The following is a 16,331-nucleotide window of genomic DNA, read 5'->3' as shown; positions in this document are numbered from 1 at the left end:
CTGGAAGTCTATTTACCAAAATTGTTGGCAATAAGATTGGCAAAGAGAGAATATGAGAGTAGAATGGCGGTCAACATAAAAGGGAACCCAAAAATCTTCCACCGGCATGTAAAAACAGTAAGCGGGTAGCAAGAGGTGGGGTGGGGCCTATTAGAGACAAAGAAGGTGATATATCCTTAGAGGCGCAGGGCAAGGCTAGAATACTCAATGAGTACTTTGTACCGGTATTTACTAAGGAAGTGGATGCTGACAAAATATTAGAAGTGGAAAAGGTAGAAGCAATGGAAGGGGTGAAAATTGATAAGACAGGATGTACAAGAAAGGCTGGGTATGCTTAGAGTGGATAAGTCGCCTGGTCCAGATGGCTTGCATCCCAGATTGCTAAGGGAATTGAGGCAGGAGATAGCGGAAGGGCTTGCCATAATTTTCCAATCTTCCCTAGATGCCTGAGGATTGGAAAATGGCATGTGACACCATTGTTCAAGAAAGGGTGCAAGGACAATCCTAGTAACTACAGGCCGATCAGTTTAACATCAGTGGTGGGTAAAGTTTTAGAAACAATAATCAAGGAAAAAAATTAAATGGGCACTTGGAAATGTTTAAGCTAATTAAGGAGAGCCAACATGGATTTGTAAAAGGCAGATTGTGTTTGACTAACCTAATTGAATTTTTTGATGAAGTAACAGGGAGGATTGATGAAGGGAATGCAATGGATGTTGTCTACATGGATTTTCGGAAGGCGTTTGACAAAGTACCACATAGAGGGCTGGTTAACAAAATTGAGGCTCGTGAAATAGGTGGATCAGTGGCAACTTGGATAAGGAATTGGATAAAGGACAGAAAACAGCGAGTTGTGGTAAATGACTGTTTTTCGGACTGGAGGATGGTAGACAGTGGTGTTCCCCAAGAGTCAGTGCTGGGGCCACTGCAATGACCTGGATATTGGAATACAGAGTAGAATTTCTAAATTTGCCGATGACACCAAACTTGGGGGTGTGGCAAACAGTGAGGATGATACCGATCAACTACAACAAGACATAGAAAGGCTGGCAGAATGGGCAGACAAGTGGCAGATCGAATTTAATACAGAGAAGTGTGAGGTGATGCACTTTGACAGAAGGAACAGGAAGAGACAATATACACTTAATGACACAGTTTTAAAGTGTGTGCAGGGACAGAGGGACCTGGGAGTTAATGTGCATAGGTCCCCGTGTAAAGGAAATAGCCATATTCCAAGAGAGACACCATCCTATGAACAGAATTTTGACTTTATTAAAACATGAAAACTGTGTTTAAAAATCTAAAAGCCTCAACAACACAGGCTGCAAACAGAACACAGGCTTTTGAGAGAAGATCAGTTGTTAACACAAGCTGTAAACACCATACAAGCTTTTGAAATGGGAATGGGTTATTGACAATAAAACAATGGCCCTATTGAAGCAAACCATTGGAGTGCCCAGAAAGTCTGCAGTTTCAAACCAACACAATAACAATGCCCAAGTGTTTAAAAACTAACACTTTGAACATAAGCGCAATACATTAAAAAACCATGTGCCTTTGATAAAAGTAACATCAAATGAAAAACAGGAAACACGATTATGTATACAACCATTGAGATAGCTAGAAAACCAGTAAACACACTGGTTGAAGTGGTTTTGATTTACATGTTGTAAAAAGTACCTACAGAAGACTTTGAAAATATGACTTCAATAGATGACACCAAGCAATCATATTGTGTTTGTGTTGAACTTGGAACACGTAGGAGTCACGACATCTGCTTCCAAACAGCTAGGTGATTTTAGAATTGAATGGAAGTCCTTCAATAAAAATGGCATCAAATAAATAGTCATATTGTTTTTTATGATAAGTTGAACACCTACACAAGAAACAGGATTCTGAGAGTTGGCAGCTGAAATGACAGCAAGAGTAGAAAGAATTCAATAGAGAATGACTAGAGATAATTAGCTTACATCAGCAGAAAACTTCAACGAACAAGCCACTAAAAAATTGTATAAAAAATAGAGCTTTTCAGATGGAAAGTCAGAAGTTGCTGGAAAGGGCAAGCGATTCTCAACTTCAGAGATAGGCTCTATAAGTTTTTAATTCTTTGAGTCTCAGGGATCAAAAAGGTACTCTTATTTGATTTTGGTGGATATTCTGGATTAGAAATAATAAGAAATATATAAATGTACTGTGGTGATTATTCCTTGATTAGTAAAAGTATTGTGATTCGTTGTTTGTTAACTGCCTTGGGATATGTGTTGTAATCTCATTGGTAGTTGATGATCACATGATGTGTTGTGGCTACCTTAAATTCAGTCCTTTTCTAGCTTTAGTTGGGACTGGATGTAGAAAGATATGCTGCCGATTTTAAAGTTAATAAAGCCTAACTTTGGAAGGCAAATCTATTCTTTATTTCATGTACGAAGTAAAGATTTGAGAGCAAGGATCTCTGAGAATAAGAAATGTAAGCCATTTGTATTTTGAACTGTTAGTTAACAGCTGATGAGTCAATTGTGACTATGTCAGCTCTTAAATAAATAAATATATTTTTAGAATTGTCTCAAATAGTATTTCTGTATCAAACTCGCACACTCAATTTCTGTACACTTTTTTTGTGAGGAGTTGCAGAATTCCAGGAGGGGTTTCCAGACCCTCATTATCCGGAAGGTTACTGCTTTGTTAAACTTATTAAAAATGCTATCTGGAAGATGGTAACATCTTCAAGTCGTTCCTTCCCTTCAGGGAGAGATGGCCTGAACCTTTAGACCCAATTAAGCATCTTATAGAATTCAGCTATCTCTAACTTTAGTTGAAGGTGAACGTCTGGGGAATATGCCTGATCTGGTGTAGCCCGAAAAGGGCTAGGACTAGTAATTATCCCTTCACCTGAAGGTGGCAGGACATAGAGAATGGTTAGCAAAGCATATGGGACCTTGGGCTTCATAAATAGAGGTATTGAGCACAAAAGTAGAGAAGTTATGCTGTGCGAGCACTGAGTCAAAGCAGAAAGCTCTCTGCCTTTGTCTCTCACACAGGATTGGCACAAAATGGCTGTCACTTATAATGCAGGAGGAGTCCCCTTTAAATAGCGCCCCCCGCACCCCGCAGCGACTGGGAACCGTTCCCCTCTACCAGTCGCTGGGGGCGCCAGGCGCAAAGAAGGGCGGCGCCACTGAAGTTCCGGTTTGGGGCGCACAAAGGGCGTTGCACGATGAAATGACGTCAGGATCTGCGCGCGCAGCTGAGCACGCGCAAAGACTTTGCACCGACGCTAAATCTCTAGTGAAGTTGGGGAGAGGCGCAGATCGCGCTGCGCCCGGCCGCTAGCCACCTAGCGCCCAACATCTCCTCCTCCTAAGGCGCTACCGGCTGGCGCAAGCAACTGAATTTCTAGGCCCTGGAGTTTAAGATTGTACTGCCATAATTACTTTAAATATGGTAAGGGATTTGATTTTGTAATTACAAATTTGTGGCATGCAAGTCAGAAGCTACAATTCAAATTGGACAACATACCAAAAAATACCCATACGCCACATGGAGATAAAAGGTTATGGTTATTCACATACACCACACAGCAAGACATTCCATTTCTTACCAAGATTTTGCCATGAAATAATTTTTAATGAATTTTCCTTGAAATAACCACATGATTACCACCAGTTTAATATTTTGGCAGCCAGCCAGAAATGGATTAGCTTCACAGGATTCCTTACTTTTACAATTTATTGGAGGCAAGTTAATTCAGCTTTATAAACAAAACGCTCACCAATTATATCTAGACCACATTAATATGATAATTATAGGCCATGTTCTGAAGTTGCTGACTAATGGGAAGATGGGACCAGATAGTGTTCACAGACTGCAGGGGCTGTAGACATGAGAGAGGCAACGCCTTGAACAAAAAAACCTATTCGGAATTAACAAATCGCATGCTGGGGCCTGAATACAATGCTGTGGAAAATGACCAATGACCAGTCATTTGAGTACCTTGACATAACCCTCCCAACATATCAAAATATCAAACCAGCTCCTTCTAAAGAGAGTGCACAATTTGCCTTGATGTAGCCTAGGTGACGTGATGAATCAACAAGTGGCACTTTAGTCGTTTCAATCTCTGGGGTAGTTTAAAAGCTCTACAGCTATAATTTGAAATTACAAACAACTTACCAACAATGACGGACAGGTAAAGACCATCTGGTCCATCGCGCCTGCCCCACACAATTGAGATACCTTGTGTATCACAAAATATATACTCCACCCTACCCGAAACCATGTGATCGCCTGGGTATGGCAGAGAGATTAAAAAAACAGGCCAATTTGGGACAAAACAAATCTGAAACATTCCTCCCTGATCCATCTGGGCGATCGAAATTGGCCCAGGAGATCGCTCTGGCCCTGAATCCCCTGCAGTACCCAAGAGGTGATCTCTGCCCCAGCCAGAAACAGGTCCAGCTCTCGCTTGAAGGAATTCAGCGAATCAGCATCCACCGCACGAGACGGCAGCCTGTTCCAGACACCCGCTATTATGATGTGCTAGCTATTAAAATGGCCCAAGTCATTCTTCTGAATGCCTTCATTATTTTGAAATTTTATATCCTATGTCAGTTAATAAAATGGCAAAAATTAAAACCTAAGATTTTCTACAACCTTGCAAGTCAGTATCACTGGAAAATTAGAAATACTACAGAATGGAAGTATTCTATACAATATTAGATTGTGTGGTAGGGGTGGGGATATACGTGCAAGTATCCAACTGATATTTGCCCGAGATGGCAGGAATGACGTATGAGGAGAGATTGGGTCAATTGGGCTTATATTCGCTGGAGTTTAGAAGAATGAGAGGGGACCTCATTGAAACTTATAAAATTCTAACAGGACTACACAGACTAGATGCAGGAAGGATGTTCCTGATGGCGGGGGAGTCCAGAACTAGGGGTCACAGTCTGAGGATAAGGGGTAAGCCATTTAGGACAGAGATGAGGAGGAATTTCTTCACCCAGAGAGTGGTGAACCTGTGGAATTCTCTACCACAGAAGGCAGTTGAGGCCAATTCATTAAATATATTCAAGAAGGAGTTAGATATATTTCTTAAGGCTGAAGGGATCAAGGGATATGGGGAGAAAGCAGGGACAGGGTACTGAATTTGGATGATCAGCCATGGTCTCATTAAATGGCGGAGCAGGCTCGAGGGGCCGAATGGCCTACTCCTGCTCCTATCTTCTATGTTTCTAGAAACAGTTATTTTGTTGGTCTCATCAAAAGCCAAAATTATCCTGAGAACACAGTTAAACACTAACCATTTACTCTCCTCGAACTACAAAGTAGGATGGTCCAGGCCAAGGATTTCTGAGCCACTGAAGCCATTTTTTGGCCAGCCAGGTAAGATATGATTTCAGTTTTGTGCCTCGAGATGGAATACCTTGCTCCATTTAGCTGTTCAGCAGTAAACAAAACTCAGCTAATTACAGCAAATGAGGCTCAGTCCATTCATCCTGCCACATAATCACAATAAAATCAAGAACTCATGCTGTTTGATACAAAAATAATTTCAGGCTTCAATACACACAATACAAAAAAAAAAGGCTCTTCAGCTCATCTACTTTGATTTCTTCTTCTCTCCAGCCATTTTAAACTCCATTCTCACTCCACTCCAGACTGCTAACTTGCTGTTGAATCAGGATCTATCCATTTTTGACATGAATGCTTCAAATACGTTGGCACCTGGTGGCAGTTGGCAAACTCCAGGAGTTTAATTGTACCAGATGCAACTTACACTAGAAAAATGGCAACAGTGAAAAGGCAATCCTCATTTTTGTCAGACTGAAGAAAGAATTGTCGTACTTTATGTTTCGAGGATACATGTTATTAATCCAAATGTTAAACCATAATCAGAAGCTTTTAAAAAAAAAAGTGTCTGAAGTCCAGCTGCTGATATAGAACTGTTGGTCAAGTTATCAGTTGATGGATAACTTAGAAATTGTAAAAAGTGAAGGTAGTTACCTGTTAACATCATCAGGAAGAAGGCTGCGCAGGCCATTATAATTTAAACACCTAAAATGATATAATTCAGGCCAGGGAATCAGAATTTGCTGTGATATGCCGCAGAAGAATCAGTCCAAGAGATTTTAGTGTAATCATCAATTTCCAACCAACCACGAATGCAGTGCAAACAGGACACGGAGATGAACCAAAGGTCAAAAATTTCTGGTTTCTGCAAATCTAAACAATACAAAAGGGGCAAAGTCTTCAAATTTCACACCAGGCAGTGAGAAATCTAAAATCCCGGTGACAAGAATGAAAAACCATTTCAGACTGGTGTACCACAACATGGTAGGGAGTTCACACTTACAATTCTATCATGGTAACAACGTGAAGCAAAGCCCTGGAAAAGAATACAATGGAAAAGGCATCCCAGAGGTCAACTCAGGAACACAATTGGAAAAGGGATGAGAGCAGGTCACTTGCATGATCTTGGAAATAGAGCTAGAAGCTATAATTTCAAATATTGCTTATTATACATACCTACAAAGACATACAATAGGACCACGATGCAGTTTTAAACCAGAGCCTGAGCTGGGAAGCTAAGACAGATTTCCCGCTAGGCCCAATCAGGTCATAAGACAGAAGAGGCTTCATCAGACAAGCCTAAAACTTTCCGTTGTGGGGCCAGAGAAGCAGGAGTGCTCCTCGGAGTCCCACAAGGAAAGTCATGGCCTATCCTGCTTTGGACTCTTCGCCCTCCCTCCCACGAGAGCTGCCTGAAACCCTCTTCCTGCCACTTACCTGGAAGCCGGCAGATGTCCAACTGTTGGCCTATTGCAGAGAAATGGAGCAGCATAATGTAAAAATGAGGCCTTGGAGTTAAAATACCCCAGGCCTAAAAATTTAGGCATGCGAGTGCACTTTGCACTCGCCCATAACTCACTCTGGGTTATAATTTGAACACTAAGACCAGCTACACAGATCAAAATGGTCTTTTCTAGTCTTTTAGAACATGGGAATACCTCAGGTCTATGCCTCAACCTTCCGACCCTCAGTGAACAGAAAAGGAAACAGTGGTACATGAATTAGTCTTGGTCAGTAGCGCAAAATGGGCAGTAGCGAACTGAATCCATGGAAAAGAAAAAAATCAGGCAGAGTGCAAAACAGCCTGCCGATTCATTTCTGATGAAAGATCGACCTGAAACGTTAACTGTTTCTCTCTTCACAGATGCTGCCTGACCTGCTGAGTATCTCCAGCATTTTCTGTTTTTATTACTGCCGATTCATTTGCCCACTCAGTGCTGCCACCGAAGCCAAATTGATACAAGTGTCTCTCAAACTGCCACAATCTATAATGCTTCCATCCACTAAAGCTTTCTGCTCCTCATCATAAAGAATGTCCAGACAGACTAGCTTATTTAGTGGTTGTAATGTTCTTCGCTCAGCAATGCTTGAAAGTTTTTTCCTTTTCTTCTATCTCATTGTTTTCACTAACTGCATTATAGAATTGGCCTGGATGTGTTCTGCTGTGACCATATACCCATTGAACTCACTGAAGAAGCAATTGTTTTCAATCAATATTCCCAATTAACTCCTAAATAAAAGGAAACTAGATTAAATACCGTGAGAAAATGCTGCAAACAGCACTGAATGAAGTGCACATCACTGCAACATCAAAAGCACATGACAAAAGGCTTCATAAATGAAACTGAATTCATCACGGATCAAACCAGAGCAGAAAGCTTGATGAGCTGCTAGTGTTCCATACAGTAATGTTGATTATGTGGTTACTTACTTGGACTAGTGACATCGGAAGTTCTTCTCAATTTTCCACTAGCTGTCCTTGTAATTCCTAAAACACAATGATAGAACATAATATTCACAATACGTGATTTACTTATCTACCTGGTTATCCCAGATATCTCTCCCCCACAACAACCCCCCCCCCCAACACTTTATCGCCAAACATCTTCCTTTACCGAGAGGAAAGTGAATGGGTTGCAGAGATCTCCACTATTTGAAATATCCATTCATTTCAAATGCATATAACAGTGGCGTCAAGGTGACATCTTACCAAGAAGAATGGTTGAAAATTCTGCCAAATAATGATTGTTTTATTAAATTGAGAAATTTCAGAAGTTTATAGCCGAGGATGGCATTGGCAGGGCAACAGGTTGTGCATCTACCTCCCCTCCCTCAGTGGCAAGAGCTGGTTTAGAGAGCTGCATGGTGAGGAAAAAAACATATAATTGTCTATTTGCTTCATTTTTGTTGTTGCTGCATTTTATTAAAAAATTTAAATACTACAATATAAAAGGAAAATCTGTCAGTTTGTATAACAGGTTCCCAACCCACAACACTGGTGTTACGCTCAAGTGGGGAGTTGCAAAATACCCCCAAGTGCTTAAAACAATGGGGGGGATTTTAACTCTACTCGCTCAGCAGAAACCTGGCAGGTGGGCAATTAAAATTTAAAAAAAATATATAAACGTGAGGGAGACAATTCAACAATTAGAGGTCTACGACAGCTTGATTCACAGCTGGGACTTGGACTTCTGAATGGCATCTCACCCCTTTCATGCCAGGGTAAGAGACGCAACACGAAGAGTTGTAAAACTTGGAGAAGAAAACCAGCCGAAGTAGTGGGTCGCACAGGAGCCAATGACATAAGAAAGAGTGGAGTGAAGGTCTTGCAGAGGGAGTTACGTTTTAAATTGAAGTACAAGACCTCAAGGGGAGTCGCCGGTTTACTCCTGATGCCATTCGATGGACCACTCAACTGTAACAGGTTAAATACATTACTGCGTGACTGATTTTAGATTCTAGGGCATTAAGGCAAGTTCTGAAACAATTGGAAGTTTTCAGGATGGAAAGCTCCATCCAAACCAGAATGGTACCAGTGCTCTTGCAGAGAAGGTAGCTATGGTAGTGAGAACATTTAAACCAATAAAAGGCAGAGGTAGGGATAATGAAAACAGATCAAGAGGGAAAGAAATTAACTGATGAGTAAATAAAAGGAACGGTGAAAACCTAAACCTCTGACCAAACTTTTGGTTACCCCTCTTAATATCACCTCCTTTGGTTTGACTTCCATTTTTGACTGATTAAGTTTGTGAAGTGCCTTGGGATCTTTTGCTACATTGCAGGTTGTTGTAGTCACCGTGGTCATGAATTACTTTGATTTCTAACTAGAGGTATACCTAGAAACTGTTGTATTTGGCTATAGATGCAAGTATGGTTGCACAAGAATTACAGTTGGGAGGAAGAGATGCTATTTGAATATCAAAGTGCTAGAGGAGTGGAGTGTGTCTTCCTTTCATATAATAAAACATAAAACCTGGGAACAACGTGTTCATTTCACATAATAGGAAAATCAGGAAGTCCTTCGAAGCCAACCACCTCACTGGGACAATCACTTTTGAGCAGTCCCATTGATAGTTGATCAAGGGTGGTTTTAATATATAGCTAATATAAATACCACAATAGCTATTTTAATATAAATACCAAAGCTGGACATTTGTTGTTTGCATAGACTATTGCCAGCATACCCTCCCAAACTCCTCTTCAGTGGCTGTCCTTTTGAATATTCATTGTGGTTTTGATGCTACTTCAGTATCATGGTAGCCTCGAGGAGATCAGCAGGTGGGGACAATTTACTCTAACCAGGGTAGGGGAAGGGGAGTAAACAGTGCATTTCTCCTGCCATCTAATTAGGAAAAAGTCTTAACCTCAAATCTGATTTAAGATATTTTCTTGGCCGCTTCTTAAAAAAAAAATTAAGTATAGAAAGGCCAGAAAACTGAAGTAACAACTGCCAGTTTCAGATTATATCCTGGTATCCTGCCAGTTCTAATGTCTGCCTCCAACAGTCACTGCCACTAAAAGAGCAGCAGCAACAGTCCATGACTTCTTTTCATGCTAATGATTTTTTGACCAATGGATTTTGGCAGAATAGAGGTGAGGGGCGGTGGGGGAAAAGAAAGGAGGACGATGATATTCTTATATTTCATTTTCGGAAGGAAGGGAGAGAGAAAAATTGCTGCTAGAAGAACTATTACAGTAGCCATTACATAATGCAATTTTAAGAATGAAAATCAAAAACATAAAGCATTCTTAGTTACACGTTAAGAAAACAGTGGCTTGCAACCGGATATTTGATGTCTCGGGTTGCAATCTAAATGCGATGTCAGTCTGCCAAAGCCTGCAGTCAAAAACTGATCTGCTAAGTGACTAAAGCCTTCAGCTTCGCTTCTCCACCCCCCACACATCTGGACTGCAGTTTAACCATTAATACTGTGATCCCCATTTTGTGTTTCTTTAAAATCTAAAACTTCTACAGTATTTGGTTAAAAACAAACAGAAAAAGTGCTGGCATGGTCAAACAGGGTTTGAAGAGAAATTTCGCTCAACAGGATTGGCAGGCCAGTTGGAAAAAAATACTTCATGTTTGAAAACTCTTTAGTGAAGTCCATGTGGATTAAAAAGTATTTAATTTGCCACTAAATGGAGACCATGGAATTCAAAGGGAATAATTTTTAACCAAAACCAAAATCATTCTTCTCATAAATTTCTTCCGTTGCAAAAACGTGGCAGGAATAGGTCAGTGAGTCACTGCAGTGACTCACTCTTCAGCTGGGTTAGCTTTCTTAAAAAAACACTTCAATCAAGTAGCACAAGGAAGGTCACGTGCAAGGTTTTTTCCATTTACTGTGTTAAAATCCAATTACAGCTCCTCCAAACCAAATATTTTTTTCCCCCCATATTCAGAACACCAATGTTAGAACTCAAATTTGTGACTTTTTAAAATCTCCTTTCTTCATCTATCTGGCTTGATGCTTACAGCCATGGGGCAGCTACACAACTTGATCCCAGTGTCACCAATGTCCCTGTAATCAGATACCAGGGCAAGCCAAGGATCACATGGTTCTGTCTCCTTTCGCTGATGCCTCGCCTCCCCTCCCCCCTATTCACACTTGACAAGGCTCAGATCAGGCAATGAGGGAGCTGTATTTCTAGTCTTTGCGCTTTATTGCAGATTTGTTTTCAACTTTTTGTTTTACTATATATAATTAATCCCACAGAAAATGAAAGCAGGAGGAGAGAAATTAAAAACAGTAAAATCCTGAAGTTAGATTTTAGATATATAGATATATAAATATAAGTGAACCATTTGAAGTTAGATTTTCAAAATCTTGCCCCACCAATTACACCCAACAGTAAACTGCAGAATGTGTTTGTGTAAAAATTAAGACATCTTGAAACTCAAATGAATGACATATGTTGACCCAAACATCATATGTCTCTATTTTAAAAAAGTTGTGGATTTCTTTCTCGCATTTTCAGTGTCACAATTGTGTCATGCCTTAAAAAAAACTTTAGTGTACGTATAATTCCAATTATCTTTCAGTGCACCCATTACAAAGTGGTGCTTTTGTTCCTTCAGACTCATCTCCCAGGAGGGCCATAGATAAGTTTACATTTAAATATTTATTTTTCATGTCCTGTATCCTTCAGTCAAATTACTTTAATCTAACTTTATGCAAGATTTATTTCAGTTCGTTTCCCTGCTGCCACCTCCACAAGCCTCTCTGCTTCTGCCTGCTTACTCTCCCCAACCTTGTCTTCATCATAGGTGAGGTGCACTTTCACCCTTTCTACTCCTGATCTTCCACCTCCATGTTTGTGCACCAACCTACCTTCTGTCAATAGTATTCACTTGCTGTACTATCCCAGTTGTACCCCACACTCATGCTGATGGCAGTACTCCCTGGTATCCACCCTGAGTGTACCCGTCCTTTTTTCTTTACTGGTTTCCTTTTTTCCTTTACTGGTTTCCCAGCACTAACTTTTTTTTCTTAAAATGCATGTTATAGTAGTTTTGGGGTCAAGGTGTTGTGGAGAAATTGGTGAAAGTGAAGAAAGGGGAAAAGAAGGGAAGGAAATTATGTTGAATAGGGAGGTGAGGGAATGGAAGGTGAAGAGGGAAATGGGCACTGTTAAGGGGTAGGGGAGGTGAGAAAGGGACGATATAGTAGAGACAATTGAGGGAAAGGGCAAGTAACAGTGGGGTGACAGACAGTGGAGGGAATGACAGTAAGGTGGATAAAGAGGTATGAGCACCATCTCCTTCACATTCCTTTCGGTTTCCAGCCAAACACTAGTCAGATCCTCTCCCCAAAAACAAGATGTAAAACTAGCCTTCTGCTATGGTCAGATTCCTTCCTGCACAGAGATCCAAAAGTTCCACAACTGATCAGCCCAAAGCAACCCAATGGCCCTGGCTGGATTGCTCCCTCAACCGAGGATCTTCTCATCTGGGCTGTGAAGCCATGGTCAGATCCCCTGGCATCCTGCACCCACAAGCAAATGTAATACCCACTGGAAATGTTGCTATGTACGCCAAGTATGGTTATCAATCTTTAACTTAGACACTGTATTATCATTGTTATAAATCCCTGGGTTAGAGTTGCCATGTGAAGGTACTTTTAAGGAACTTTAAGGACACAATGTGACCAAGAGCAGACTTTCCATAATTCTGCACCAGTATCAACTGTTGCAGACAGTGAGGCTGCGCTGTCTCCAGGCAGAAACCCCAGGAGGAAGGGGTGGAGTCGGGTTTTTCGAGCGGGAAAAGCTGCAGAGAGCGACTGGAAGAGGAGAGGGCAGGAGCTCTGAAAAGAGGGCTCAGGAGGCAAATGGCTGCCGCATCTCGTCCCGGGCTTCCAAACTTGGCCGCCGCCCTTCGTATTAGTAGCACTGCATCCTGAACTGGCTGGCTGCAAGTCACCAGTACCGGGGGGATCGCCGTCTGAACCCAGATCTGCAAGGCAGAGGTCTGGGGAGAGCTGCTTGCCTCGTGCTGATGGGGAGCTACTTGGAAAAGCTGCAGAGAGAGAGAGAGAGAGAGAGAGACACCAACTCCAGCGGCTGCTGTGTGCTCTGCACCCAGAACTCAAAGTGGGATTCAGTGATCGTGAAGAGAATTCAACGAAGGGGTTCGGAGTCGTAAATCTTGCAGACATTATACATACCATGAGCTCCAACTTAAGTGCGCCAACGAAAGAGTGCACTCGAATTTGGACACAGGGACAGTCCTTTGAATCCATGTAAATGGAGAATGTATGTCTATTATGTCTAGAGTCATTCTAATGTATGCAAATGTCTAATTTAGTTCATTGACCTGTAATCTTCTTATACTGTCTGATGTTAAAACTATAAAGTAAGATAGTTAGAATTAAGCCATTGTAGTAGTGATCTCCTTACTGGACTATAGAATACTGTCTACAACAGAGACCACATCTCACATATATCTAGAGAACCGTGAAGGGGTTACATTTTGGGGGCTCGCCCGGGATTGTGGTCTATTTATGTCAGTAAACTAACAGTATTGAATGCTCATTGCTAAGAGAGAGTGGTTTGTGGTTTCTACTGGGCTGTTTGAGCATAAAAGATGGATGTTATTGAGGTTGAAGATTGGTGCAAACGGAAGCAGATAGCTATTACCCATGCCATTGTGCTGAATGGTGTTGCTAACGATGACCCTGATGATGTCTTGCTAAGGGCTCTGAATTGTGTCAAAGCCTTTGGAAAGGTTAGGATAGTTGAGCGCTGCTTGGATACAGCTACCAAGAAGCAGTTTGTGATGATCCAGACATCAGAGAACCTGAGAGGTCATGGCTTACCTGAGGCAGTTGGGCTTTCTGAAGAGGCTGGTCCCTGGCCAGTTCAGTTTGTCCCTATTACTACTAAGGAAGAAGAAGGGTTTCAGACCAAGTTGTTGTCATTCTTGAGACAAGAAGGAAAGACTGTTGCTGATGTCAAAGGTCTGATAGGTCCTTCGGCCCTGGATATGAACACTCAGTTGGTCAGTGCCATTAGTTCTCTGGTGGATAAATGCACCAATCTGCCCTTCGAGGCTCAGGGATACCGTAAGCTCCGTATGTTCTCAGGAGTGAGACCAACTCCCAGTGGGGAAGAGGAGTACGACGCCTGGGCTGAGCAGACCCTGCCTCTGCTAGAGGAATGGCAGGGCAGTGACAATGTGAAGAGGCAGAGAATAGTAGAAAGCCTTAAGGGTCCTGCTGCTGACATTGTAAGATTCTTAAAGGCGCAGAACACCTCTGCTACTTCCTTTGACTACATGCAGGCTCTAGAAACTGCCTTTGGAACTACTGAAACCATTTCAGATTTGATGGTCAGATTCAGAAGCACATTCCAGTGTGAGGGAGAGAAGCTGTCCAGTTATCTGCTGAGAATAGACAAACTGCTGCATTGTATGTTACGGAAAAGAGGGATTGAGTTGCCTGAAATGAATCGGTTCCGCATTGAACAGGTTGTGCGAGGTGCATTGCTCGAAGACGTGACTGCTCTTCGCATACGCATGACCCATAAGTTGCGAGATCCACCTACCTTCACTGAGCTGCTAAGGGAAGTCAGAGAGGAGGAGGATATGCTTCAGGCCCGGAATGTAGCAAAGAGTGCTGTGATGTCCAAGCTTGTGACTCCTGTTACAGTTCCTACTCCTAAGGGTGATGTCAACCCTGAGATGGAACATAAATGTCATGAGAGCCGAGATGGCATATTTTCGGTCTAAGCCCAACACAGAAAGGGATGACGCATGGGTGCAAAAGGTTGAACACCCTGCGAAGTCTAACAGCAAAATGAATGATTCCTCTAAAGGATATCCCCATGAAGGAGATAGACCTGGAGTCTTTTGTTATAACTGTGGAAAGGATGGACATTTCAAGCGAGAATGTAGAGGTGAGGAAAATCTAAAAAAAGTAAATGACCGTCTCATAAAACTTACTGATGTAAGAAATGGAGTCTTCACATCAAGTAACTTTAAGGTAAGCTTTAAGCAACTTACAAACACACTATATACAAGAGAGGTCTTTAGCATGCCTCTGGTAGAAGCCTCTTACAATACTGAACAGTCCAGTATTTATACCAGTCCAACAGGAAGTGACATATGACAGGAAGTGAGGTATGTAAACAGTTCATAGTTCACAGTTCACAGGAAGTGATGACATAACTTCCCGGAAGTTATTATCACATTCTTCCCTCCTGCAGGATTAGGAGGCTGTGGTCTACCTTTTGTTCCGCAGCTGCCGAACGAGGAAGAGTCGCACCCGTTTGGGTTCCCGTCGTAGAGGGTCGCTGGTCCGCTTACATGCGGTTGGCCATTGGTCAGAGTCTGTGTGGCCTGGATTGCCCTGTGAAGGGTCGGGGAGATCATGGCTTCCAAGCTAGTTGGTGTCCGATCAGGATCCTGGAGAGGGGTACCCGATAGGTCCCAAGAGTTTCCTGGTGAAATGCCATCACCCGATGTCCCACTAGGTCCTGGTGGGCAGGGAGCCAGATCCCGTAATGATACGGTAGATTCTCGGCCGTCGGAATATCGTATGTTTGCATAGGTGGGGTTGGCATCGGTTAGTTCGGCCTCGTCTACGAGAGGGTCATTTTTAGATGTCCGAACGTATCTTCGGAGTAATACAGGTCCAGGAGTAGTTAGCCATGATGGGAGTGATGTCCCATGAGATGAGCGACGCTGGAATCCAAAGAACCGCTCATGAGGTGTAGTATTTGTGGCTGTAGAAAGCAGGGACCGTATAGAGTGCAATGCATCTGGAAGCACTGTTTCCCATTGCTGGTCGGCCCCGAGATCTTAAAGCGAGATGTACGGAATTCCAGATGATACCGTTATACCTCTCTACCTGCCCATTTCCGATGGGATGGTATGGTGTTGTTTTGCTTGTAGCAATTCCCCGTTCTGAGAGGTAGTCCTGGAGTTCCCTTGACATAAAGGATGGACCCCGATCTGAGTGAATATAAGCCGGCATGCCACAGAGAGAAAATACCTGCTCAAGGCAGCAGATTACTGTGGACGCCAGCATATTGGAGCAGGGGAAGGCAAACGGAAAACGTGAATATTCGTCGATCATGGTGAGCAAATATGTGTTCCGAGTTGAAGAGGGCACTGGGCCCTTAAAATCGATGCTAAGTCGTTGCATCGGTTGGGTTGCATGTATGAGTATACCATCTGAGGGGCGGAAGAACTGAGGTTTTAATTCCGCACAAAGCCGGCATTCTGAGCATATTTTCTTTACATCTCCAGTGGAAAAAGGCAGATTCCGTGATCGTACGAAATGTAGCATGCGCGTAATGCCAGGATGACACAATCCATTGTGGACATCCACGAGAGTCGAGGACGACATAGTGGAGCAGAATGCCCGTGTGAGGGTGTCCGGGGCCACATTCTCCTTGCCTGGCCGATAGAGAATGGTATAACCAAAAGAGGCCAGTTCCATCCTCCAAAGTTGTATTTTATTATTCTTAATTTTGGTTCG

At 42.4% G+C, this 16,331-nt stretch overlaps 1 protein-coding gene across 2 annotated transcripts in view; it reads right to left on the bottom strand.

Annotated features, from left to right (window-relative positions):
• LOC147102756 (neuronal-specific septin-3-like) overlaps positions 1-16,331 on the bottom strand; it is a 299,156-nt gene that overhangs the window by 247,903 nt on the left and 34,922 nt on the right. Inside the window, exon 2 of one of the 2 annotated variants that reach the window (XM_085963518.1) lies at positions 7,781-7,837. The exons of the other annotated variant lie outside the window; for it this stretch is intronic. Coding sequence (XP_085819644.1) covers positions 7,781-7,837 — 57 coding nt within the window. The remainder of the gene's footprint in view (positions 1-7,780; positions 7,838-16,331) is intronic. 2 annotated transcript variants of the gene reach the window in all.

The sequence above is a fragment of the Somniosus microcephalus genome, chromosome 21 (assembly GCF_052327205.1).
Source record: "Somniosus microcephalus isolate GS21.2 chromosome 21, FLI_Smic_1.0, whole genome shotgun sequence".
Lineage (NCBI taxonomy): Eukaryota > Metazoa > Chordata > Chondrichthyes > Squaliformes > Somniosidae > Somniosus > Somniosus microcephalus.
This window is presented reverse-complemented; position numbering and strand designations above follow the sequence as displayed.